This window comes from Mustela nigripes, chromosome X (assembly GCF_022355385.1).
Source record: "Mustela nigripes isolate SB6536 chromosome X, MUSNIG.SB6536, whole genome shotgun sequence".
NCBI classification, from domain to species: domain Eukaryota; kingdom Metazoa; phylum Chordata; class Mammalia; order Carnivora; family Mustelidae; genus Mustela; species Mustela nigripes.
In genome coordinates, this window is record NC_081575.1 from 113,664,261 (window position 1) to 113,692,044 (window position 27,784).

Genomic DNA, 27,784 nt, shown 5'->3' on the forward strand with positions numbered 1-27,784 from the left:
ATGTGTTTCAATGGAAAGTATGCATTGTCAATAGTACACCCTTCCATGCTATCTGATTCTGATTCTATGGGAGCTATTTTACAATTCCGTAAATTTTATAACTAATAGCAATGTATCTTTTGCTTAGAGATGTGTAAATTCTGTCCTGTTCTGTCCTGTAGAAGTTCCAGTGACTGCCCTCCCCCACTGTGGAAAGAGACTAGTTTTGCCTCCTTTGGCACATTCATTTCAATATTCTTGATCTATAAATGTGTCTGTTCTTTGGATTTTCTTTTGAACTGGCTATGCCATCTCTCTGGTTCCCTCATTGATTAATGAGTTAAATAAAATCTTTAACATGTATTCATTTTGTATCTGCATGAGAGTTGTGACTTAAATTTATAAAAAAATTATCTGTTAATGCAAAGGTGGGTTTTTTTTTTTTTTTTTTTGGGAAGAAAAAAAAAATGATTACCCTTTAGAAGCGTTAGACTCAGAACCAGGCTTTGGAAGCTTAGAGACCTAAATTCTGTTCAAGGCCACTGCACTGCTGGGCAGCCCAGCTCTTGCTGTTTTGCTGCCAAAAGAGATCTTAGAGCACCATGTCTGCCAATCTATAATACCTAAGTTCTCATTTCCCTCCACTGCTCCTCTGTGGCTTCCACAAATAAGGGACTGTTTTCTCATTAGGCATTCTGCACCATTTCTCTGAGGGTAGGAAGGTCACCATTGTACTGTTAGGAAACAGAGGTTTTCTATGTCAGCAAGGGATCTAAAAATAGAAGCCAGAGTTCCTGACATGCACTCCTCTCTACTAACAACTAGGCCAGCCGCTTCACTACTGCAGAGGGAAACCCTGAAATCATGATGTTTGTGGTGTTTACGTGTGCTCACATTTGACTAATAGGCCCCTAGCACTTATGTAGTATAGTGCTTCCGGGTCTCTTACCTCGTGCTACACTATGTTTTTTTGTAATTCAGTTTAATTAGCAGGCCATTTATCAGACTTCTTATATTGGGTGTTTACTTAGTTTGGATTACCCTGAAGTCAAGAACTCGGTTGAAAGTAGTTTATTAAAGAGGTGAATGATACACCATTTGGGAAGTGGGGAAGAGAGACAGGGTAGGGAAGGAAGCTAAGGAAAGGTTGTTTAGCAAGTCCATTATTCTTTGAGGAAAAATGAAGCTTTATCCCACGAGCAACTCTGGCAGGCACAGTTTTCTGAACTATGCTACCCAGGGGAGGAAGAAGCTGGGGTATCTTACGTCAACTCCCATCCGTCATTGAATGAAAGAATTCTCAGGGGGCATTAATTCATCTTCGCGTCTGGTCTGCCACAGGGGTGGGCAAAGTGGCTTAGGTCAGAAGAAGCCCTTAAGCAAAGAAATGCATGTGTTGGCATTTGGAAGTCAGATGGTGCATTGAAGTGATAAGGAATTTAAGATATGGTCTGGGTGCTTACAGTGGTACCTATAAGGCACCGGGGAATACCAAAATGTACTCAATCTTTGCATTCAATAAACTCACAGTCTGTCATGGCAAAAAGACATAAATTAGACTAACTATAATATAATGTGATAATAAGACTAACATTTTAAGGGAATATAGCAGAATCATGCATGTGACAGGAGAAAGGAAAAGAAGAAGGATTTTTTTTGTAGAAAAGTTGATGTATGTCTTTATATACAGAGGACGGGCAAGATATGGCTCTATTTCATAAAAAATACATATTATTAGCCAAAGCATAATCAGCAATCGAAGGTTGGACCTGCATTATTGCTCTTTTTATTATCTCCCTAAAATTGAAAGACCTCCAAATTTTGCATTGTTTGAGATTTTTTAAAGTTGTGGCGAAACTGTCCCACGTGTGGAAGTATCCTATATTTCCACCTCCTTCTCACTGTGATAGGATCTCTGACCCCAAGCTGAGTACAGCTGTCCCTCTAAGAATGAAGAAACTAAGTGGCCTCCTCTCATTTACCACAGTTGAGTTCCCGCTTAAAGTGGAGGGGGTTATTCTCCCATTAGACATCATCACTTCCTGTGAGCTCATGACAAAAAGCAGGAACATCACTTTTGGGACCTTGGCAGGGTTATAATTCGAAGACATGAGAATCTTGATGCTTTGCTAAAGAAATACAGTAGGGTTTGTACTCCTAATCTTTCACTCTAGAGACAAGATTTGTTGAAGCTTCTAATAGGTTCTAATTTTGTGTGTTGTGCCAAACACAATAGAGCGGTGTTGTACAAAAGAATCCTTTGATGAGAAATGGCCCCATTCCTAAACTCTCAGGTAATGGAGGTAGAAGGTCCCTCAAGTGAAAAGGCAAGAATCTCACTATGAGAGTCTTCTCTCTGGGGATTACCCTGAGTTCGTGCATTCCTCCTCAAAAGTTCCCTTCAGGTCAGATGCACTGTTCATCTGCAGACACAGACACTGGTAGTCTGCCTTGGCTACTGTCAGGAAGAGTGCAGTGGGTAAGGATGCGGGCTCCAGCACGAGAGAGCCTGAATCTGACCGGCTGCCCTGCCTCCCCCAGCTGTGCCAGCTGGAAGGATCCTGACCATCAGCTTCTGGATCCAGATCCAATAGGGAATTGGTGACTTAGTATTTGTCAATTTTGTAGGGAATAAATGAGATCCTGCACACAACACACTGAACATGTGGCCTGGCACATCATGAGGGACTTAGCACTGTAAACCCCACCTGTAGTTAAAGTTCTACCTCTTCCTTACACTTCAGCCATCATCACCTCCCTTACTCAGAACTCCTAGTGTCCATGACAGAATTCCATACACAGCTGCATGTTTATATAGCAAAGAATTGACTTGTGTTGCCCAGGCTTGCTTTATGTGTCTTATTTCACTTGTTCATCAAGATGGCCCATTTTGAAAGGAGAGTGACTGTCCTGTTATTGCTTTCAGTAAGTTTCCAAAGAACCTAGAAGTTAGGCCCATCCTAAGTCTTTCTTCCAAATACTTTGTGATTAATTTTTACCTTGCTACAAAGTAAACTTGACTTTGTACGTAAGCAGCTCCTGCTTCTTCTGCTTAGGAAAAGACCACATATGTTGTTTCAGAGAATGGTGTCCTTTGTTCTTAAAGAACACTATTCCAGGAAGCAGCACATAAATCTTCCCTCCCCTGTTATCTTTGCAAGCTTGGGCTCTTCATGTATGTTGGAAGTTATCATAAAGGGAATCGAATGGCAGACGTCAGGTCCCAGACTTAGCATTTGTTCCCACTGTGTCCAAATGATTGAGATTATTAAAGGAAAACATTCCTGGAGCTCAGATAGTAAACTGCACTAGGAAGGAGGCCATCAGACTGGAGAAACTGCCAGATGCTTTTGGTATGTCATCGTCAGCATTTTTCTGGGATATATTTAAATACATCACGAATTTGTACTGAAAGAAGATGTAAAAAATGACGACAAAATGCCATTAGTCAGAGACAAAAATCACAGAATGTGTAACCTGTGAAGAACCAGTCACTGTATCTCTTCTTCTTTCCTCAGCCACTAGCTGTCTCCCCACCCCCATGATCCATAAGCTAGTTCCAGTATATTCCAAGCAGAAAGCCTTTGCGTGATTGGAAAATCAGCTTTGCTCATTCATTTAATCATTCATCAAATATTTATGAAGGATTAATAATGTGCTTGAATTGGAAGATATAAAGTTGAATAATAAACAGATTCTGAGGAAAATGCTTCAAAGCCTCCCGCAAGCCTCCAGACTCACAGCCCCCAGCGTGGCTGTGTAATTAAGAAATGGATGCAGGGGGTGCCTGGGTGGCCCAGGGGGGTAAGGCCTCTGCCTTCAGCTCAGGTCATGATCCCAGGGTCCTGGGATCGAGCCCCACGTCGGGCTCTCTGCTCAGCAGGGAGCCTGCTTCTCTCCCTCTCTCTCTCTGCCTGCCTGCCTGCCTACTTGTGATCTCTGTCTGTCAAATAAATAAATAAAATCTTTAAAAAAAAAAAAAGAAATGGATGCAGGTCTGACTCATGAACTTGGTGTACAACAAGACTTCTAGGCCGTTACTGTCTTACTAGTGGTGAAAGGATGGGCTCATAGGACTATGAAAGACCACTGTGTTCTCTTTTCTCAGTTTCCTCCTCTGTAAAATAGGGATAATAATAAAATGTATAAGGTATTAGAAGGATTCAGTGAACGAATATGCAAAGTGTTTAGAAGAATGCTTGACACATGGTAAGGACTCAAGTAATGTAAATTAATATTATTATTATTAACTCTTTCTGGGCCCCTACAGTGAAAAATGGTGTGAAATATATGGATAGATGCAGCAAGGAATAAAGGGTTGGCCAAGAAGGCAAATGATGGGTATCTTAGACACTGAGCACCTTTACTTCCCTCATCGTTTTTTCTGAGGGACAAATAATCCCTTTGGGCTTCATCTTCTGGGTCTTAGATTTAAAATGTTTTTTTAAAAATCTCTCTACCCAGTAAGCCTATTGATAAGTGTATTTTTAGTAGAAAACACTGTTTTTATGATGCATTTAAATTTTAAAAATCTTTCTGAATGTCTAGGTGGACTTTCCTGATAGTAAAGAGAACCATCAAGACAAATCATCATGGGATGCTTGGGTGGCTCAGTCACTTAAGCATCTGACCTTTGATTTCAGCTCAGGTCATGATCTTAGGGTTGTGAGATCAAACCCTGTGTCTTCAGATTCTCTGCCCCTATGTTCCATTCTCTCTCTCTCTCTCTAAAAAGAAGAAGACAAAACCAAGTATCTGCTGCTCTTTTCCAGCTTCATGGTGACTATACACAGGGCCAGCCCATGCTAGGGGCAGGGACTCCTCTGTGGGAGATGATGGAGCCCAAGAAAATAGACGCCATTAGATATGAACCTACCCTGACTTCCTTCCTCTCCACCTGTGAAACTTACTATTGAAGTAAGGAAGTGATAATTCTCCTTGAGTGCATGAGCAATTGCTCCATCTGTCCTCATGACATTGCTCCCTTCTGTCCTTTCCAGAACGCTGCTTCATCAACTATCGTCTATATTTCTTGCACTGTCAATCCACCTTTCCCTTATTTCACAAACGGCATTCTTCTCATCTTAATATAAAAAACAGGACAAAACAAAATACTCCCTTCTCTCAAACTCTGTAAGACAATATCTGATCTCCCTTTTCCTCCTGGCATTAGACTTTTTTTTTTTTAAGATTTTATTTATTTATTTGACAGACAGAGATCACAAATAGGCAGAGAGGAAGGCAGGCAGAGAGAGAGGGAGAAGCAGGCTTCCTGCTGAGCAGAGAGCTCATGCGGGGCTCATGGGGGACCCTGGGATCATGACCTGAGCTGAAGGCAGAAGCTTAATCGCGGCACCCAGGTCTTTTAAATGAAAAGTCTACATACTCTTTTCTCCACTTTCTGAAATCTCATTCACTCAACAACCAGATACAGTCTAAGCTTTTGTCTCCCTATTCTAGAGAAATTTTGCCCTTGCTAAGGTAAAAAATGTCCCAGTGACAAAATCCAATGGTCTATTTCCTCACCTCTTTCTATACAACATTCCTGCTGCACTTGGCATGGTTGATTTCCTAATTCACAAAACTCTCTTTTCCTTTAACCTTAGTGACTACACCTTTCCCTGGTTCTTTTCCAGACTTGCTGATGACTGCTTCTCAGTGCTCCTGACTGAGTCCTTCTCTTCCCCCACTCCCTCAGTGTCCGTGTGCATGCAAGCTTCATCCTATGACTCTTCTCTATGCTTTCTGCACTTTGGCACTGAGCGATCTTAGTCGATTCTATTACATTCTCATGACTCTCATTCTTACATTTCTAGCCCAGCATCTCTTCTTGGCTTCAAATTAACATTTTTAACTACAGGTTAGATAGCTCTGTGTGGATTTGTAGCAGTCCTCTCAAAAACGTGCCCAAAGCTGAACTCTTATGATCTTCCTCCCTCTGCATCTTCTTTCCTTTATATCTCCTCTTTGGGTAAACAAAATCACGATCTGATCAGCTGCCTAACCTGGAAACTTGAGTCAAACACTGTGCTTTCTCTTGTACCCTCTATATTTTTTTTTCTAATGCAAAATTGGCTTTAAATTTATTTTGTTAATCTGGTTTCTGCTTTCTAATCCCATTGTCACTGCCTAAGCCTAAACCTTCACTGTTTCTCTCTTGTGGGTGATTGTCATGGGACCTTGGTTTCCCCTTTTTCTAGTAAATCATTTGAAATGTATCTTGAGTTGTCTTCTTAGAAACCACATTTAATTATGTACCTTCTCTGTTTAAAAACCTTGTAGCCTTCCTGTTACCTATGGTTGGACTTAAATGCTGTAATATTCTCCTTAATACTCTGGCCCTAACTTCATTCTCTAACCCCATCTTCTATGAACCCCCCCCCTTTTTACTTCCTCTAGGTATACTCATCTTTTGCTATCCCCCAATCTAGCCATTTTCTTTCTGGACATCGAGAGTTCCCTATCTGAAATTTGCTTTTTAATTCATTGAATATCTACTCATCTTTCAATACCTAATTCCTCAAACATCACCTCTTTTAGGAAGCCTAGAGCTACTTTTTTTTCTCCTCTCTAGACTGACCTCTCACATATAAAGGACTCTCCAAAGAAATATGAAGATTATCATTAGTAGTAGGTGCCTTAGTTGGGCTTCCTAGGCTTTGTGAAAATTTTTTTGTCCATTGCCTCATAATCTGGGAGAATCCTATGCCTTAAAAGCCTTTCTTAGATTTTTGATGAAGCTGGAAGATGAGGCTCAAAAGAGAATTTTAGAGGAAAATCAACAACAAACTCGGTGGTTGGAAGGAGTTATGGGCTATAACCTTGAAGGGAATCTGATAGTACTTTACCAATTGGAACTTACTGGTAATTCAGGTGTGTCCAATGTTCACAGTGAGTATCATTTGGGTACATTGATTTTATTTACTAAACACTGCAGACATTGAGTATAAAGTTGTCTCAGGCCGGTGGATGTTATTTCGGTATGTTTGATGCCACCATACATTCCTGTTCAGAACTGGGCATGGAAAATAAAGCTTTTTATACATGGGATATTGACCCTGGAATAGTGGTAAAATAGAAGGAGGTGGGCTGGTAAATTAAAAATTCTCCTTTTAATTCTCCTCTATTCGGTGCCTAGCACAGTGACAAATGCACAAAGAATGCTTGATATGTATCTATATGTGAGTGAATCCACTAACTCAACATTAAACATTTATTAAGCTCCTGTAAAGACAGGAAATGCATAAAAACCTGAGACTTCAAAGATAAATTAGACTTACCCTGAAACAGAAAGGGGAGCAGTTACATTAAAAATAAATTCAATGTGAGCGCACTTTCTCTCTCTCTTTCTGTCCTCCCCCAGTCAAATAAATAATAAATCTTTAAAAATACATTCAACAACGTATTACAGATTGAGTGTCTTTATCTTCATTCTTTAAATGATGACCTACATTCTACTCCATCTTAGGTTTTCTCTATCTGGAAAGGTAGTGTTGGTCTACGTCGCGTCTGGCAGCAAAATAACTTTGTCCTTCCCCCTAAATAAGAAAAATGGTAAACAAAATTCCAGCCATCTTCCATTCTGAGAAATGCATAAGGAGTCAGATGAGATAATGTATGGGGGGAAAGTTCATGCATTTAAAAAATCACAACTCTTACCAGATAATAATTTATTATTTTAGTTCAATGGTTCACACCCAACTTTGTTTTATTACAGATTCTATGAATAAAGATTGGTATTATAAGTTTTTCTCTTCATTCGATAAATGTTTATTGGCCTGACCTGTCAGATATTGCAGGTACAGTGGAGAATGAGATAAGCCCAATCTCTGGCCTCCTTGAACCAGTCTAGGAGGGAAAGAGACCGGGAAGCCGCCAATCACAATAAAGATTATAGACTGAGCATGAAGGACAGGTTGGAGTTAGGTAGTTGAAAAGAGGCTTTCTAGAAGAAATGGTATGGATGCTGAGGTTGTAGGATGCATGGGCATTAGGCTGCTGGAAAGGCAGGCACAGAGAAGGTAAATGAAAGTCCAGAGCACCACAGATAAAAGGTTGGAGGAACAAGCAACAGCACTGAGGCTGGAACAGAGTGGGAGGGCAGGGCTGGAAATGTGGAATGGTCATGTTGAAATGGACAATATTGATTCTACACCCAGATTCCTTTGTTTCCATTTATCATTTTGTGCCTCTTACCTCAGTGTGCTTTTGCACACTGAGAACATGTGGCCTTTCATAGAGGACTGTCCTAGGGCTACTGGGGGTCACTTTGCCCACATGAAAAGAGATAGAAGCATTTGGGACATTTACTCTCCCCACCCACCTACATGCACCCTGAGGGCAGTCTTTACTCAGTAATTAACAGAGGGGAATATGAAAAGCCAGGTCTTTTGCCTCTGGTCAGGAAAACCCTGGGATGCAGCTTATACTGAAGAGTTTCCCTGGAAACTCTGGGGATCAGGTTGACCCCGCCTTCTGTTGGACTTTGCCTGAGATCACATCCGTATGGGGTTCCCCCCATTCTTTTCTGACTTTATCACTCTCTTTTCTGTCTCTGCTGCTCACTTAATAAATTACTTGCACAGAAGGCCTGCTTCTCAGAAATCTAACCTCAGATAGTTGTAGTCAAAAATCTAACCATGAAGATCTTTATAAGCCATGTGCAGGTGTGTAAGGAAGTGATAAGTCCCAGGAGAATTTCCAGAGTTGTGAGAGGCCTGGAACATAGAGGATACTAGTATTTTGAGCTCTGCACTCTCTTGGATGACAGCTCAGCTTGCTTTTCCTGTGCATTCAGATAAAGATATAGCCAATCAGGCACCCCGGAGCAGCTGCACTATGAATTTTCTAAAAAAAGTATAGGAGTTTATTTCTGATCTTAGCTTGCCTTTAGAATCTATTTATTATCCATTCTCTATTTCTTTGCCTTCTTTGCACCTGCCACAGCAGTAAATAACTTTTACTCAGCAGTAAATAACTTTTTTCAAAGGTGTCATTTTGCAATTTATATGGTATATTTCACGATGTCACTGATGGGCACTTTTTGTTAGTGCCCTCAACTGTGTTGCTCTCGCTGAAGCAGATAATTTATTCTGACATTTATACAAAAAGTTAGACACTGAGGGATACCCACTCATTTGAGACTTTACATATACACAGTTTATTATGGCCCATAGTGTTAGCACCTGGGGCCAGATTCTTATATAATGATGTTCTTTTAATGTAATTAAATTTAATTTAATTAATGTAATTAATTTAATTTAATTCCTCTGAATGAGAAAGGTCCCATGGCGGAGGAATCATAACTCAATCATGGAAGCTTCACGTGTCAATCCACTTCCGCCAAGCTCCGCGAAGATTCCTTCACCCAAGCTGTTTTTCTGTTAACTGTACATTGACACCTCTTAAATGAACTCAGTTGGGGTGAGTGGGTGCTATGGAAGATGCTTCACCCAGGGGCCCTATGCAAACCTGGTAGGCAGGAAATAAAAAATGTGCGTGTAATTATGCTGTTCGCTGAGTCTGTCTCACAAGTAGAAATGTGGAATTTCTTCCTTGCAATAACTGTGTTCTCTTGCTGAGGAAATCCTTTTTAAAATGGGCTTTAGGATATTTGCCCCAAGTCACAAATTCATACACTTTCCTGAAAGCCCAGAATTTTTAAACTTGGTTGGCATCAGGAGATCTATGGAACAGGAAGCCACCTGTTGGGTTTTAAGTGGGAATATCTGTTCAGAAGATTTGAATAAAGGATGAGCTTAAATGAGTCATATGTGCCTAATAAACAAATGTGAATATTAGAAATGTAGGTGGTACTTGGGGGGAAATAAAAGGAACATGTATTCCAAACTTGGGTAATTCCTCCTATCTTTGGAGAGCTGGAAAAAATAGGCTTGCTAATATAGGATTAATTTGGTAAGGATTAGGTTGAGTATGCCGCTGGTCACAGAGTGGTCACTAACTCTAGATAACAAAATAGGAATATTCCAGAGAAAATAAATACTGAATAGTATAGCAGCTTTGTTGCTAACAAGCTATGATCTCAAATTTTAAAAGAAGCAGAGTGGCATTTTATCTATCAAAAATCCTCCTGAAAAAAAAAATGGACATTTTGGTGCCAGTTTTCCTAAGAAATGGCATTGGGCCTATGTGACATTTCCTTTCAAAGAGGCATGATCTCTTCTTAAATTTTTTTATTTGGGGAAGATACTATATACTTCATTTTGAAAGCAAATCTCAGAATACTGGAGAAAATGTTATCTTCTTCTTCGTATTTCCTGACTTCTGTAACTAAGGATTCACCAAAGCCTTCTCCTCAGTCTCATAATATCTAATGCAACTGTCTGCCTCCTGGAAATGGAGAAGCAGCAGTGACATCAGGAGCAAATGATAATAAGGAATCAAGGAATCTGAGTCAGGCACCCAGGCTATATGAAACCAAATTTAAGAGTAAGCAAACTGTGTAGGCTGAAGAACTTCATTAATCTTCACTCAGTTAGTCTCCAAGGTGTTGTATATCTAAGACTGCCAACCCTCACTCACCAGAAAAGCTTAAAAATTGGTATGGCATTATCTGTGGGTTGTACAGTGGAATGTCAGCAGTACCAGTGCCCTCACTGTGGATACATTGAAGCAGTGTTTCAAATGAAGTACTAATCTCATACAGAATGTGTAGTGGCTCCATCATCAATGTATCTTCATCTACTGTATGAAATAAAGGACATGGATCAGGAGCCATTGGTTAAATCTAAGGTAGCTTTAATACTTCCCAACCCCTACTTTTTTCTCTATATCCTCCTAAGATCTTGGAGTAAGAAACAAGAAGAAAAAAGTCATACTTGGGCATTTGACAAACTCTCAGAGAAAGCATGGGGGAAGAACTAGTAATAAAGATATATGTGTATATATTGTATATATGTAATATATGTAATATATATTACATATATAATATATGTATATATGTAGTATATGTATTTATATATTACATATATACATATATAATATATAAATACATATACTACATATATATATATATTATATATGTAATATATACAATATATAAAAATATATATTTAAAATAAATATATATACCTTTATATATAATAATATAATATATAAATATATATAATTTTTCAAGACATTTAGTGATTATTTCAGACATTTCTTTCGCATCATCTTTATTGAAAACAATTTTCAATAGTTTTTCCTGGGAATTCACATATGTAAGTATGAAACATGATTAATTTTGAGAAGACTAATATAGAATATATTTTACTGCTAAAAAATGAAGACCTTGATTATAAATCTACACAAGTTATTTAAGATAAATCTTGCATAATTTCAATTTTTTAAATGTGAGTTTTTTTTAGTATGGATTCAAATTTGAAAAATTTCATTTCAAGGAGGTGATGGGAAAAACTTCTAAATAAACAGTTGGATGGAAATTATATAACCATAAGATTTATCTATCTTGGAAAACTGCCTGAAAGAGAAGATGGCAATCCAAAAGGAAATCCCTCATACAGGCATAAAACTTTGTCATAGCCTGCTGAAGAAATGTCTTTAGTTCAAGGTTATTATTTTTTTAATTAAATTAATTTATTTATTTTCAGAAAAACGGTATTCATTATTTTTTCACCACACCCAGTGCTCCATGCAATCCGTGCCCTCTATAATACCCACCACCTGGTACGCCAACCTCCCACCCCCCCCCCCCCCCCGCCACAAGGTTAAAAGTCACTTGTTTAAATGTGCATTGGTCATTCAGCATTCAAGAATCATAAAGACTAAAACAGATGATTATCAGATCAAAGTATTTTGCTGTATTGACTAATGTAGTTTCTTTTGTCTTCGATGTTTGTTATTTTCAAAATGCCTCTGTTTGCTCATTTATTCATGTAAATGAAGCAGGAGATAAATAGCCTGCAATAATATTTTAACAGTAGAGTAATTCTCTTGTGGCAGCAGAATGCTAATGTTGACCATGTATCAAAATGAAAGCCACATTTACTGAATGTAGAGGCCTTCTCACTCTTATGGATATTATCTTTCCAGCAGAGCATAATAGGTTTCCCATCATCATCAACAATTTTCAGAGCAAAAAAAAAAAATCATTTAGATTTATGGATTTTACCAAGACCACATTTTCCAAAAGGTATTCCATGAAACCCCAGTTCCCCAGAATGTTACTCATTTAAGAAATCCATGATCAAATAAAAAGTATAGGATAAGCACCTATGTAAAAAAAAGTTTTAAAAATATTTGTGTATTTTTACTGCAAGTTTTCTCTAAACTTTTAATATGTTAGTGGATATTGGGACTCTCTCAGAGGATGTTTTGCAAAATTTCACATTCTTATTTATTAAAAATATCCATTTTTCCATTTTAAACCTTTTATCTGAGAACATTTTGTGGGACTAATGTTTTGAGAAACATTTTTGGCCAGATGCTGAACTAAAGAAACATGGCAGCTGCTTTTCCCAGAAGCAGCCTCTGTACGTGAATTTGCTACCACCAAACTAAATGCAAGACAAAAATGTAAATGGCTTATTTCTTCAGTAATCCCCTTGTAAGTTTCCAGAGTCTTTCCATAGAATAATGATCATCCTTGAAATATTGGGAAATGAAATAAGAAATGAGCAACTGGAAAAAAAAATCTGGACAGAATTAATATTTCTCAGAGGAAAGACCAATTCCCTAGGAAAATTGGATGTATCCAAGCTCTTCTGGGGGTGAATTAATAATTTATAAAAGCACATACCACAGAATTTTAATTTAGAATGTAAAGACCAGGGACTATCAATGTTGGAAGTGACAAAGACATCTTGCCCCAAGTCCTTTATTTTTGGAGGTGACAAAAATGAATCCTAGAAAGGTTAGGTGGTGTGCTCCAGGTTACAGCTGACAAAACTAGAATTACAACCAGTCCTCATGAATCTCAGTTTACTTTTTTTTTTTTTTCCACCTGTGGTATTTTACCCCCCTTTATTTAGTAAGGCAATCCCTGGCATAGAGTATCTTGGGGAAAATACTATAAGAAAGATATTATCCTTCAAACACAAGGGCAAAATTTTCTCATTCTGGTCTTAAAGTGCTGAAGGTGTGAGGAGTTATGAATTTGTCCAAGTGAATATTTTAAGATCCCATCATTCAGCAATTCTGGAGAGGTAGAGCTGGGGCAGTGTGGGGCCCAGGTATGTGCTTTTTAAACGGGACTCAGGTGGCTCTGGAACAGGTGCTCTGAAAAGCATTGTTTGAGGAAGACATCACATAGTCTATACAACACTGAAGTACTAAAACCAGAGTTAACGCAAAGGAAAAAGTTAGAATATAAGAATTCCACTGTGAGTATTTCACACTGTATTTATTAAGTACATTTAATGAGTTGTTACAGTGTGGTTTGCCACATGTGTGTATCATTCACTTTTCAGAGACTTTGAGGTTCAAAGCTAAATACATTGACCCCTTGTTTCCTGAATATATTTAGGAGGCCAAAAAATGCTTTTACTAAGAGAAAACCTGGCAAAAGAAATCTCAACTGCATTCTTAAACATGAAGTGGTTCTTAGAAATCAGCATCTCGAAGTATTTAAATGTAAATAAATCAGAAAATGATAGATTATATTATCTTCTATATACACTTGGGTTTTAAAAATAAAAGAAAAATTACATGGCAAAGTGGTTCTGAGATCTTCCTAAAGTGGCAGACTTGCCATGATAAGTAGCTGTATTTTAGGTGTAGTAATCAAACCACCAAGGAGTGCAAAACAAGCAACTGTTCCTTCAGCTTTGCCACTTCTCTACCTCCACCTAATCTTTTCTTCCTCTGACTCTCTACAGCTCTGTGTAGAACAGAAGAGCACAGAGGGAAAGCACGTGTCTCAGAAATGCTGCCCCAAAGAGACTTGGTATTAAGTCTTGAGCTCAAATCTAAGTCCACAACACACCCAGCAGAAGGAGCCTGGAGAGGATTGCCATGGGGCTAGTACAACAATACAGTATTGGCAAATGTAGACAAATATTAGATAGACAGGAAACTACATTAATTATTTTCATATACTCTGCAGAAAGCTCTCTCTCTCTCTCTCTCTCTCTCTCTCTCACACACACACACACACACACACACACACACACGAATACATACCATTCCATTGATTGCACCTCTTTCAGATGTCTGTTTAGGAGAAGGAACTATCACCTTACATTATCTTCGTCTCTCTTCCCTGCCTTTGAAGGTATCAGTAAATATTGGGATAATTTATCCCAACAATACCCCTCTCTCACTTCCCTTCTTTCCCAAGACTGATAAAGGAAGACTAACTAAACTGATTATCATTTTTGGAGATGTCTGGTCCACCACCTGAAGACTGAGGGAGGTCTTTGCTCTTATGTTGGTTTTGTGTTGTTATCTTCCAGTTCCTGTCCAGAGACACGCTCTTCTCTTTCCTGTTCTTCTCTGCACCTTGGGAAGCTGATGTTTTGAGTCTGCACCTTTGAGCTCCCTTGCTCTCTGACTTCTAATTGGATTTGGCCAATGATACTCCCACAAGAAAATGAAATACAGGAGTAAAGTGAGGTCTAAATATTTATTCTCTAGCTTTCTCCCTGCTAGGACAACACTGATTAACTACATTGCTCCACAGATCTCATTAGGTGGTCTGTCTATATAGCCACATTCTCTACTTTCTGGTGACCATTCCCTCCCTTGCCTCTTCAGGCCTGAAGTACTAAACTCTCTTTTGGGGGATTGGTTTTCCAAACCCTCTCATACCCCATTAAGGTGTGCCATTTCTTTCCTGCAGAGGCCCTGGATGATACAGAATTCAATTTACAAATTATATTCCAGTTTTTAGTGAAGTAAAAACAGACATTTAAAAGCTTGAATTTTTGTTTACCACTGTATACTTAGCAAGTAACATGGCACCTGGCACATAGTAATTACTCACTATTTAAGAGGAACAAACAAATGAATTGTGTTTAGACTGCAATATAAAGATGTAAACCATTATGTGTAATTTTTTTGTGCCCATATAGATGCTCCCTTGCCACAGATTTATTCTGTTGATTTGAAAATGCATGGGCAGACGTAGCTTATTTTTCCTCAAGAAAATATGCCCCCCCTACCATCAGAGAAAAAGAAGAAATCAAAAACAAACTTAGAGGGTGCCTGGGTGGCTCAGTCGGTTGGTGTCTGCCTTCAGCTCAGGTGATGATCCCAGGGTTCTGGGATTGAGTCCCGCATTGGACTCCCTGCTCAGTGGGAAACCTGCTTCTCCCTTTCCTGTTCCCCCTGTTTGTGCTCTCTCTCTTTCTCTCTCTCTAATAAATAAATAAAATCTTTTTAAAAAAAGAAAAGAAAACTTAGGCAGTCACATTCGTGGTAATTGCCCATTGTCTTTCCATATTTTGACTTGATCCAGGATTTTGGCCTCTTGGATAAATGTGTTAAGAAAATAGAGACACCATTTGATATACTCGCATTCATAAGGATATGGTGGGTACACAAGCCAGGGCATGAGTCCAAGGCAGTGTCCAGCTTTTCTCTTGTACTTGCTCCATGACCACATTTGATTGGCTAGCCAGACTAGACTCTAAGAGGGTAACCAGTGACTTTATTTTTAAATGTCCTGCTCACTTAAGAATATCACTTAGAGACCTATTCCTTTTGTGAAGGTCCTTCCTTTAGTGCATTTCACATGGCGAAAAATGTCTGCAATCAGTCACAAGTGTCCAGAGTAGCCCTCTCAAGAAAGAAGTCAGTGAGAAAATGCTGTGTGCCACAGTCAGGACAGCCTCACGGATGTTAACTCCAAAGAGAATCCAGAATGCTTCCAAAGACCTTGTTGTTATGAGGCTTGATCCAACTATATTTCCATTTTTAAGACCCTATTCCAAACATGTATATCCAACACGCCAAAAAAAAAAAAAAAATTCAACACTACCAAGAACAAACAAATGATTTTTTTTCACACTCTAAAGCTGATAACCCTAAGAGGACACATTATAATGTCCACTCATTAAGTACCAAGATATCCCAGTATCAATGCTGTTATCTTTTTTTTAATGAAGTCTCTGATTATCAGTAAAATGGACAGAATTGTCCTTCAAGGTGGACAAGCAAGCACTATAGAGATTAGGATAAAATGTTTAAGCTCTTTCATTAATGAAATTAAGGATATAAAGTTACCCAGAATCAACCAAGAAGCAAAACAATACATTCTCAAAAACTAAATTATGAGCTTCCATTTCTATTGCTCATAACTGCCATGTTGTAGAGACCAAATGCTCTCTTCAAAATACTCTAAAATAAAAAATCAATTCTGCATGCTTGTGCAGTGACCCTTGTAAGTGCAATAACTGGACAAGAAATTATATAAGAAATGACAGTCATACATCTTCAGTTAAGTTTAGGGTCCTTCTTTCTAGGACTAAGTAAAATTCGTTCTTTCTTTTCCTTGGTTCATTTAAAAATGAGTCCAAGAAAATAATCAGGGGTGGGATTTGAATGGATAAAGATAATTCCTTCTCACAAATGGCTCCCTCTTTGTTTCATATTTAAGAATATGAAATAGCTCTTTCAGTTTGGAAATCTTCCCACCAATCAAATAAAAGGAGAACCAGCTGAGACACATGACGTCTATGTTCTGATTACTGCAATAGGATTCTAAGGTACTGAACTTTTCTGACTTGTTTTTATACCATAAAAACAATCAAGCAATTATAAGACCCCAACCACCATAAAGGGTTAGCTTTGACAATATATCATCAGTGCTGGTTACAAAATAGAAATGAGGGGCTAGTAATAGGGTCTGATAATTCAGATTATTTGCAATAAACTTAACAGTTATAAACAAATCATTCAGATGCATGATCTCATATGATGCTCAGAACAACTCAAATGCAAAGGTAGAAGAAAAAATAAGGCATGGAAAGGTGAAGATATCTTTTCTCAAAATGGACATGAACTTGGGTTTTCTGAATCCAAGTCTAGGACCCTTTCCACTATATTACTCTGTTACCACGGACTGGAAAACATTTACTTTGCCAGAGCCTATTAGAATATAGACGTCTCCTTCCTGATGTCACTTCATACTACAAGCACCTTGTAGGCCAATAGTAGAAGCCTAGTATATACAAATGTGTTGGTTGGTGTCCATACATCAGAGAAAAGCTAGACTGTGACACAGCCAATGGATTTCAGATGTTCAAAAATCTTCATTAACGTCATTTCTGAACAAAACTGTCATATGTAAATTTCCCTTTGTTACCTTCAGTCTTTCATTTCAATAATACTTTTCTCCTTTTTATCTCCTATTGTCTTATTCTAAAATGGCTGCACTCTTTCTGCAACTTCCTGCACTCAAGTCAAATATTTCTGATACTTGTGAGCATTCTATTCTTTTTCTCAGAAAACATCGTAACATCTGATGCCCACATCTACCAGGGTGATCAAAGAAATGACCATGCTGGGGCTGCATTATCCCTAACTGGGAGAATCACCCTTTCCAAATGTCCCTGCTGGACATTTGTGCTCAAGCCACCCCCTATAGGGATTGGCAAGCACAACATTTGAGCTTGAGCTCCACTTGGCTATAGACAATAAATAGAATTTCCAAGGGAAGAAACCTGAACCTCTAGTTTTTTGAAAGTGGGCCTATTTCTACTTGTATCTGAAACACCTCTTGAGCTGATAACTCCTTAGAAAATGAAGGAAACCATATTGCATGCAAATGTAGGTTTTAATGTCACACATCACACTTTCAAATTTAGGTCTCCAGACATAGAAAAAAATTAGTGTGCATGGCATGCACAAAGAAGTGGAGTGAATAATTATCTCCCGGCATCATCCATTCCAGATCCTATTCCAAAATGAATGCTATAGTGGAACGTATTTATTCACATTGGGATGAAATTTAGGATATAACTCTAATTTTATTTTCAAAGAAAATTTCATTAAAATAGATAAAGGCTTTGTTTCAAGGAGACAGAATCAGAACTAATGTATTTTGCCCAGGTTTGAGCATTTCATTTGGCCTCCTTAAAAGCTTAATGTTTAAAGTGGCATTCTCAAGATGCAATAACACTGACAAAGGAGTATCTGATACGATGATGGAGTAACACCATGATAAATCAACTGACAATGAGACAAATCACCCAAGTGGGGAAAGTGGCCCCTCTGTTGACATAGAATTGATATTTACCATGGTTTCAGAACCAGGTAATTGTGAATGGACTTAGTTTGTGTTTTCATCTGAACTGAAGATTTTGAAAATTTGTGTTTTGACAAGATCTGACCCAGGTCTCTATGGATCTTATAGATGGAATGCAACTGGCAAATCTGACTCATGACTTTGTTTATACACTTGTGCTTCAGCACATCAGAAAAGCTATTTTTTCCCTGTAGTTTCTAAGAATGGCTCTCAATTACAGAGCCTAAGTCTGATTCATTTCTGGTCCCCTTTTCTAGCTTACATCCATTTTCCTTCTTGTGTATATGCCCATTATGACATCTTTCAGAGGCCATCAGGGATATGAAATAGACATGAAATATTTTACTGACTTGAAAGTATACAGGAAAGATCCCTTCCAATAAGAAAAATTATGCGTATGCATTTCCTTTTCCCTTGCCAGCAGCAAGGAAAATAGAGAAGAACTAATATTTAATAAGACATCTAGAAAAGCCATTCCTTGTACCTCAGCCACCCATATTTCACTCTTGCTTTTATTTTTGTGGTCGAATCTTGCCCTTCTGTCCTCCTATTAATTACTATTATTGTTGTTTTCAAAATCATCATCATCATCATCATGTTTATTGTTTTCATAGCCATTTGGTTTTTAGCATTTACAGCATGCCTGTCACTGTCTAGATACAGTCACATTTCCTAATCATCCTTCATTTCTATCTACTATATAAGATTTCTCATTGGTACATTGCTAATCAACCATAGTAAGTTACAATAAGTCTATAGTGTTCTTCCTAGCCTCCTCACTGTTACAAGTTCCTTATGATCTCTTTTATTTCTTTCTCCTCAGCTCAACTAAGATCATCTTTGCTAGTCACTGTGACCACTGGTTGGTTCCTCAAAAGTTCCCACCCTCAACGTCTACTACAACTAATTGGTCGCACTAATCTTCATAAGTGATCTACATTTTCCTCTCTTTCTTGGTCCTTATATCCTCATTCCAGAGAAAAGATGACTTCTTTTACCTATATTATGTATGTGTGCATATTTGTGTTTGTCTGTGTGTGCATATATATAACTCTCTCTATATATAACTCTGTACACAACCCTCCCCTCTCAGATGCAGTGTTGGGTGGGTTGATAAAACATAAATATGCAAAAGAACCATATTAGACATATGAAGTTTTAATGGGAATACCAAGAAGTGAGAATTATTTTACTCTAAAATAATGGGGAATGTTTTATATCCAGCAAGAGCCAAGATTCCCTGAATAAAGAGAATTGTGGGAGCTGTTATGTAATTAATCTTCTATAACTGGTTCATGTAAACAAAATTTATGAAAGAGGATCAGCGTTCATTGAGGTGGAGAGTTAAAGGGAGTGGGAGACAAAACTCAGTGAAATCCATTCATGTTCGAATCTTAAAGGATATCTACCCCATTTCCCTTTTATAAGTCTTTAAAACATCCTGTGCTCGGGTCTTTAAGCAGTGGAAAAAATCTCAAAAACATGGCCATGCTTTCCTATACTTGATAATCTCTCCATTTATTTATCCTTTAGAATCATGAGAAGTGTTGTTTCCAAAGGGTGACATCCCCAGAAGAAAGAGAAAAAAAGCTCTGTGAAACTGATTGCTCATTATGTGTGGTCATTTAAAGTAGCAAATGACAACATGGGTGTTTGTTTATTACTCTGCATTTTTCTCCACTTTTGAAAGTGACTTCTAGAAAATAATGAATAATAGCTGCTATTAAACAAGATCCACATAAATTTGAAATGATTTTCCATCTCTGGGCCTTCTCTATGAAACCTTCCATGAATAGCTTAACAGGAAATCATCTCTTCATTTGTTGGAATCCTGTAGCATTTTATCTGTACTTTTTCATGTTACTTAACTATTAACTACTTAACTATTTCTGTGTCATAATATATATTACTTTATAAATATTCATGTAACATCCACCCTCCCCACTAAAATTTTTGACGGTAGCACCCAAACCTGTTTCATCTCTCAACTTTTCAATGCATGCAGTAGTTGACTTCCCATATAGTTCAGACTCAGAAGTTGTTGAATGACTAAGTGAATAGATGTAAGAATGAGTGGTCCCATTGAAAGCTCATTCTCAATATGTTGCTCATAGGATTTTATTTCAAATATTGACTTCCAAAGCAATGACTACAAAATTAGTATGAAATGGGATAAGCATGAAAATTGTTTTCAGGAATATCAAGCTTTGAATTTAGTTCTGTTTCTTTTGGAAATACTCTATAAATCATAAATACTTGTTTTGTCAAAATTATGACATAACTCTTTATAAAATGTGCCCTTAGCTGGGTATATTCAGAGTTGTAGCATTTAAAGCTGAAATGAATCTAGAATTTAATTTTCATGCTCATATTTGCCAATAGTAAAAATTAATCAAAACTCAAAGAAAGCAATCCAATTAAGTCGCTAATAAGCAAAACCAAAGCAATGGAATTACAACATAATATCTAGAATATTATAAGATTCTTCTTTTGTAAAATATTATAAGCACTCCACAATGCATTATGTTAAATTACAAGATAAAACGCAATTGTTGAAAATATGTATTTAGAAATTAAAACATCAAAAATAATTCATTCATTAATAATTGGTTCTTATTTAGTATAAAAATAAATCAAAGATAAAAAATAATTTTTACAGGTGATTAGTTACATTTTTATAACATTAAATAAACAAAAATATCAAACTTTTTGGTTTGCTTCCAATTGAACAAAGACAGTATCCACCATCTTTGACATGTGTACTTTACAATTCTGTATTTGTTAATTTTAGATAAACAATTTCAAATAAACTATTAAAATGTTTAAACAAAAGAAAACCAAAAATTTCTGATGTATTCAATTAGAGCCTCTTGCCACAATGTTGAGAAATGAGAGAGGCCTGAAAGTGTGTAAAATGGCATGTTTCATATTGAGATTCAAGCATCACTTTGGGAGTAGGTATTCAAAACGGAAACCAAAGATTTTGAATAATTATTGAATCTTGAATGATTCCTGGTAGACACACATATAAGTCAAATCCATCATTTACTCTTGGAGTCATTTCCAGTCATACTCCCACTTAGGATCAAAAAAGGGAATGTAGCAATAATCTCTGACATTAGTTTTCTTTGTGGAATAGAATACTAATTAGAAAAGTTTTCAAAAGAGGCAAACAATATATAAAATTTAAACTATTAAATTGGCTATCTCAAAATAATGCCAAATGAAATGAATACTACATTATTTTATGATAAAAAGCCCTTAAAAGTTATTTCAGTTTATTCAAACACCTAGATTTCCCATAGGCTTAACATAAATTTAATTGGAGCCTACCTTTAAAATTTGGCCTGATTCTTGCATCGTATCCTGATGTCCTTCCCATTAATTTGTCCAAGAAATCTGAAGGTGATAGGGTCTGCGAAGGTTGTTTCCCAGACCTGGAGTCATGGTCTTTGCAGAAAGCCGTCCTAAACACATCATCAACTTTTTTTAGCAACAATTTCATTCTCGATGCCCGAGAGCTAAGGCTCACAGAATGTTTGACATCATGTTTTGTTAATATATGTGTTATGTTAGTAAGAAGAAAAAGAAAATTAAAAACTCTTTGGTCAACTTCAGAATTTGTACATTCTCTAAAGTTAACTTTAAATGATGAGAGTTAGAAATCCTGAGTCATATCTCCCAGATGTCCAAACTATAGCCATAAAGATGTTTAAGATGATACTACACGCATAGCTTATTTTGTAGATTTTATGGACATATAGTTAAAGCTGTTTCTTTCTAGACTCATCAGAGAAATGAAGATGATAATTTCTAAAATGTGATTGTCTTAAAATCATTCCCCCATGACTCTCAAACAATTCTTCCAGCATTTTAGCCCTTAATATAAATCCTCTACTTTTTACTGGAAATATATAATAAGATGGGCAGAACAAAGTGAACAGTGAACTAATTATTCCATTGCTTATTTTCTCACCTGCTAGATTCTATTCCAGCTATCAACTATTAATAATTTTCAATGCATTGTCTAAAAGAAAGGCTTCACTTGGAAATTTAACTTCATTCTAAAATAGGTCAACAATAAGTGTGTCTGTACTTCTATTATTTTATCAGATGTTATTTATATATTAGCATTTAAACTGTTCACTCTCCAGTAAAATAGTCATGAAAAAGAACTTCTAAATCATTTTCTCTTCTGCATTATCACAAACACTAAATGTGATTGGAAAATTTCTCATATTTTCATTTTCCTTAAAGGGCTTATAAAAAGAGCTTATTTGGTTTGTAGTGAAATGAATACTTTCACAGTACATAGTGGTTGACTGAATGTCTATTTCTTCCCTAAGGCATAATATTTGACAAGCTTTATTTTTAATAGTTTAACAAATAATCTTGTTAATTCTGTCACTGAGAAAACACCACATTTTTGCCAGTTTTTCAAAGTAGTATTAAATGCAAAGTATTAAGTGCAGAGGATTTAAACATTTGGTAGGAGTTAAAAATTGATACAGTCATCTAAAAATACTCACATTCCCATATGCAGATTCATCTGATTAATCAAGTATTATTTAATTATGATGGTGGTGGTGGTGGTGGTGGTGGTGGTGGTGGTGGTGGTAATGAAGGTGATGATGATGATGATGATGGTGATGATGCTTCTAATGAAACGCAGCCTATGGTTTTTCTTAATCATAGTAGGTGTGAGCCTGAAAGGAACATAGTGGGTTTTCCCAGTACTCGTAACATTAGCTATATGTTCCATTTCTCTTGGTTCTGTAAAAAAAAATACCATGAAATCTAGTGAAAATTAAATGAAGAGTCCTACACTTTGTGGTATGAACATCTCCTGTCTCTATGCTATCTTAGAACCTCTGCCATTAGGATGGCTATTTCACTTACTGGTAATCATCTGATAATTTGAAGTATAAACTGATTTGACAACTTATAAACTAGGTAGAAAATACACACATGCAAATAATGATTTGCCACTTATTTTAATTATGCACAGTCCATTTCTCATGCAAAGATAAATACAAACATGTCATATTAATTAAATTTTGGTAGGCATTCAGTTTCCAAATATACTGAGCAATGGAACATAGTGGTAAAATGAGATTTTAAATATTTTTGATGTTTCAAGAAATTTCCTGAATTGTAGTGCTCATAGTATGCATCTAGTTGCCGAAATACAATAGAAGTTTCAAGTTGACTAAGAATTGGGGTTCTTTTATATTTTATATAAAATGAGCATGCTCCTTGTAAATTAATCCAATCACTTCCACCATATGAGAAGCATTGCATCCAATAACCATTTTAAATGACTTTCAGAGAAATTTGAAAGCAAAAAAAAAAAAATCATCATTATATAGAAATGTAAAGAGCATGCAACTCATTAGACTTCCTTAATATCACATTGCCTGTGAAAATGTGTTGAAATGCATAGAGTGGGGTATGGATCGTAAAACTTGCCTTTGAAAATTTACCACCCTCCCACCATAATTACGCCTTTTAAAAGAACAAAAGAAATATAACTCTCCTCTTTAAAATTAAAATAATATGGTCCAGGGCATAGAAAAATAGATTAAAATGTATGACACATTCTCTTTCAAACAGTTTTCATGGGGGAAAATATCAGCATGCAAAGTCGTTTCACCTACCTGAAGTGGTTTGTCTCTAAGAAAAATGCAAACAAGGCTGTCAAAATGTTCACTAGCTGCCGGTTCATTCCTGTTTCTGTGATGCTTGTGGAAAATATCTCCGAAATGATTCCAGAAAGAAGCTAGGACAAAGTATCTATTTATTGTCCAGATTCGAAATCTGGCAGGAATCTAGTTTCCTTGAAAATCAAAAAGAGATTTGGGTTTGTACAGTTTGCTGAGAAAAAACAAAAAGTGCCAGTCCTAGGCATCATGGTCAGGTCAAACCGGGGCTCAGGACCATCAGTTAACCGAGGAAAGACAAAGCCTTAGAACTGATGGATTCCCCAGCTGCTTTTCCTGAATAATAAAAATGCCGCTACCTTAATCGCATCACCATGCAAAGGGGGCTGGTGACAATGCCATGCTGGAAGTCGGGTTGCTGTGGCTTTTGTTTTATGTCCTTTCTGTTTAGCAAATCCCTTTTCTCTAGAAAATGTTCTCTTTTTAAAAGAAGTTGTAAATGAGATAGAAGAAAGGACTCTGCGCGCTAGAGTGGGCACAGGGGAAGAGGGCAAAATTGCTGAGATCCTGTGCTGGAATGAGAGCTACAGAAAGACGGGAGACGTGGTTTTACCCAGCCTATAAATTTCAGCACTCGGACAGCTCCTAGCTCTGAAGTGCGCATGTTTCCTTTTTCAGTCGCTTGGGGCGGGGGTCGGGGAGAGGCATTCAAGAGGGGACAAGCCTGATGTTCAAAGGCAAAGAGTGGCTTTCTCTTCAGGGGAAGGGTGCTAAAGGGGGATGCGATGACAATCAGGAGAGAACAGACAGGTAGACAGGGAGGGTGAAGAAGATTAGGGTCTGACCCCTAGAAATGAGAGTCTGTTGGTAGGTGGGCGGGACGGGAGTTTGAAGCAGAAAAGGGAATACGGTCAAGAAGTGGGAAAGGGGAATTGGGGGAAGCAGAAAACAGAATCCAGAGTACTGAAATTATAATAGGGGAGTGGGTAGTTCACTCCTTGTCAGTGGAATCTAAAGGCAAAAGAGGAGTCCTGTGTTGCAGAGAAGGGGACATTCCCTTGGTATAGACAAGTCCGTGTGCAGAAAAAGACTCTTGAAGATCAATAATTTAATTTAGAAGCCCTTTATGCCTTCTTCGCCCATTGAGTGTTTTCGTTTGATTTTAGCCGCCTGTTCCCAAAGGATCTCTACCTCTCTACTAAGGAAAGTCCCTTCCGCTGAGCTTTCTTCCGCGGCTCAAAATCCTTGGGCATCCTATTCAATCTGTAGAGGAGGAAAAATAAAACGGGCCAGCAGGGGGCAATAGCAATCTTTTTTTGCCCTGATTAAAGGTTAGAGTAGGGTTTCACGTAAGAAACAGAAAAGAAGGGTGAGACTGAGGGTTGAACAGTTTTCAGCTGTCCATTCCAGATGTTAATCACCAAGGAGGGCCATGCAATAAAGTGTAGATGTTCTCCTAAACTGTCTAAGGAGACAGAAAATAGTGAAAGTTTATAAAACCTATACAAAATCATGACAGGTAATCTTGCTATTTCAAAGTAAATTTACAAATACTATTATTACTAAAAGAGGAAAAGTAAATAGTCCAATGCAAGTAATTAGCGGCTTCTGGTAAGGAGAAATGAAAAATATGTGTTCTACCCTGAGCTGATGAGCTATTTGCCTGTAAAATATATCTCTTTAATCACCTTGGCACTCTGCTGCAGGTCTTAATCTTAAAACAAAATAATTAGTTTTTAGTCCATAAATGACTAATCTGTCCTTGGATTAATTAAATATCATAGCAGAGTAACAAAGGATTCTATATTTTTAAAAAATAGTTTCTGAGAAAAAAATCACAAGTTCTTTTCACTTCTTAATGTTAATATAAATCACCCGAAGATCCTGTTAAAATGCATATTCTGATCTAGTAGATCTGAGGTGGTGCCTTAAATTCTGCATTTCTAACAAATTCCTAGCTGAAGTTGATGCTGCTGGTCCACTGATCTCACTCTGAGTAGCAATGGTCTATATGACCTTTTATTAGATTTCTTTCCTACCAAAAGAATGAGAATATAGGAATCTCTCTTTAGATGAAAAGCAGCAAATGCCCAAGCATTCTGCTTACATACAAAATCAATTCTTTGGATGTGTTCTCTTAGTTCTCAAAGCCCAGAAAAGGTGATTCAATTTAAAAGGAAAATAGTATAGTGTAGTGTGAGACAACCCTGGACTGCAGCTTCGAATCTGTTCACTTTCAAATTCATCCACATGGAAACTCTAGACCTGATTTTATCCCTGCAGTCCTGACCCAAAAAATAAAACCAATTCTTGGGAATATGTGTCTCTTCAACTGGTGCTATGGGGAAAATCATGTAAGAAGTTTTTGTGTTCAAGATTCTTTTCAAAAGAAAAAAAAAATAGGGCGCCTGGGTGGCTCAGTGGGTTAAGCCTCTGCCTTCGGCTCAGGTCATGATCTCAGGGTCCTGGGATAGAGCCAAGCATGGGGCTCTCTGCTCAGCAGGGAGCCGGCTTCCCCCTTTCTCTGCCTGCCTCCCTGCCTACTTGTGATCTCGGTCTGTCAAATAAATGAAATTTTTAAAAGAAAAAATACATATGTAAACGTATAAGAGAATGATTTGTCCCAAGTTTGTTTGAGGTTGTAATGGTGCTTAAAGTAATACGGTCTTTGCAAATTATTTCATTCAATGGTAGAGTCTTCTTATTAGCCAGGAGTAGGGTGAGTAGGGAAACCTGTAACAAAGAGAAGCTCTGGCCAGCAGCATGAAATCGCAGCATTTACTATTTTAAAGTTGGAAGGCACTTTAAAGGGGATCTAATCTCGGCTCCTCATTTTTTTTTTAATTTATTTGACAGACAGAGATCACAAATAGGCAAAGAGGCAGGCAGAGAGAGAGAGAGATCACAAGTAGGCAGAGAGGGGTAGGGAAGCAGGCTGAGCAGAGAACCCAATGGGGGGCTCAATCCCAGGACCCTGAGATCAGGCTAACCTACTGAGCTACCCAGGTGCGCCAGCTGCCTCATTTTTTTAAAGATTTTTTGTTATATTATTTTTTTATTATTTAAGAGAGAGCATGCAAACACGTTGAAGGGCAGAGAGAGAAGCAGTCTCCTGGCTGAGCAGGGAGCCTGATGCGATGCAGGACTAGATCAGATCCCAGGACTCCAGGATCATGAAGGATCATGAAGGAACTGAAGGCAGACGCTTAACTAACTGAGCCAGCCAGGTGTCTCAGCCTCCTTGTTTTACTTTTTCAGCTCTTTTCAACTTGAATTCCAGCTCTATCAATCCACAGAAACAGCTCCCACTAAGTCTTACAATGAATCCCTTGTAACTAAGGCCAAAGGATATTTTTCTGTTGTCATCATGCTTAATATTTCCTTGGCCCTGAACATTATTGGTCTCTTATCCCTTCTTTTCTAAAAATTATTTTTATTTTATTGTGGTAACAAGATTTAAGATGAGATCTATTCTCTTAACAGATTTTCAGTGTGCAATACAATATTGTTAACTATAGGCACAATATTGTATAGTGGATCTCTAGGACTTACTCATCTTGCATCACTGAAACTTTATACCCATCGAATAACAACTCCCACATTTCCCTCCTCTTCTTTGTCCCTAGCAACCACCATCCTGCTCTCTTGAAGTACATTCTTTCTTTGATTTCATGATGCAGCGTACTCCTAGCTTGCCTTCTATTCTGTCTTCTTGGCTGGCATATCCTACTCTACCTGGCTTATAAAAGTTAGATTTCCTAAAGGCTACATTCTAGGTTTTCTCTTCTTCTCATACTATACTCTCTTAGACAATATTTTGCATGTATATGCCTTCTGTTATGCTCCTACACAGATGGCACACAAATATATATATATATATTCTATCCAGACCTGTATATCGAATTGCTTCCTAAACAATTCCTGCTGAATGTCTCAA

At 37.5% G+C, this 27,784-nt stretch overlaps 1 protein-coding gene across 2 annotated transcripts in view; it reads right to left on the reverse strand.

Annotated features, from left to right (window-relative positions):
• GLRA2 (glycine receptor alpha 2) overlaps positions 1-24,434 on the reverse strand; it is a 177,992-nt gene extending 153,558 nt beyond the window's left edge. For both annotated transcript variants that reach the window (XM_059384685.1, XM_059384684.1), the window contains exons 1-2: positions 23,845-24,434; positions 21,521-21,654 (exon numbers count right to left, since the gene is read on the reverse strand). In XM_059384685.1, coding sequence (XP_059240668.1) covers positions 21,521-21,654; positions 23,845-23,912 — 202 coding nt within the window. In that variant the 5' untranslated portion in view covers positions 23,913-24,434. The remainder of the gene's footprint in view (positions 1-21,520; positions 21,655-23,844) is intronic.
• Positions 24,435-27,784: the final 3,350 nt, after the last annotated feature.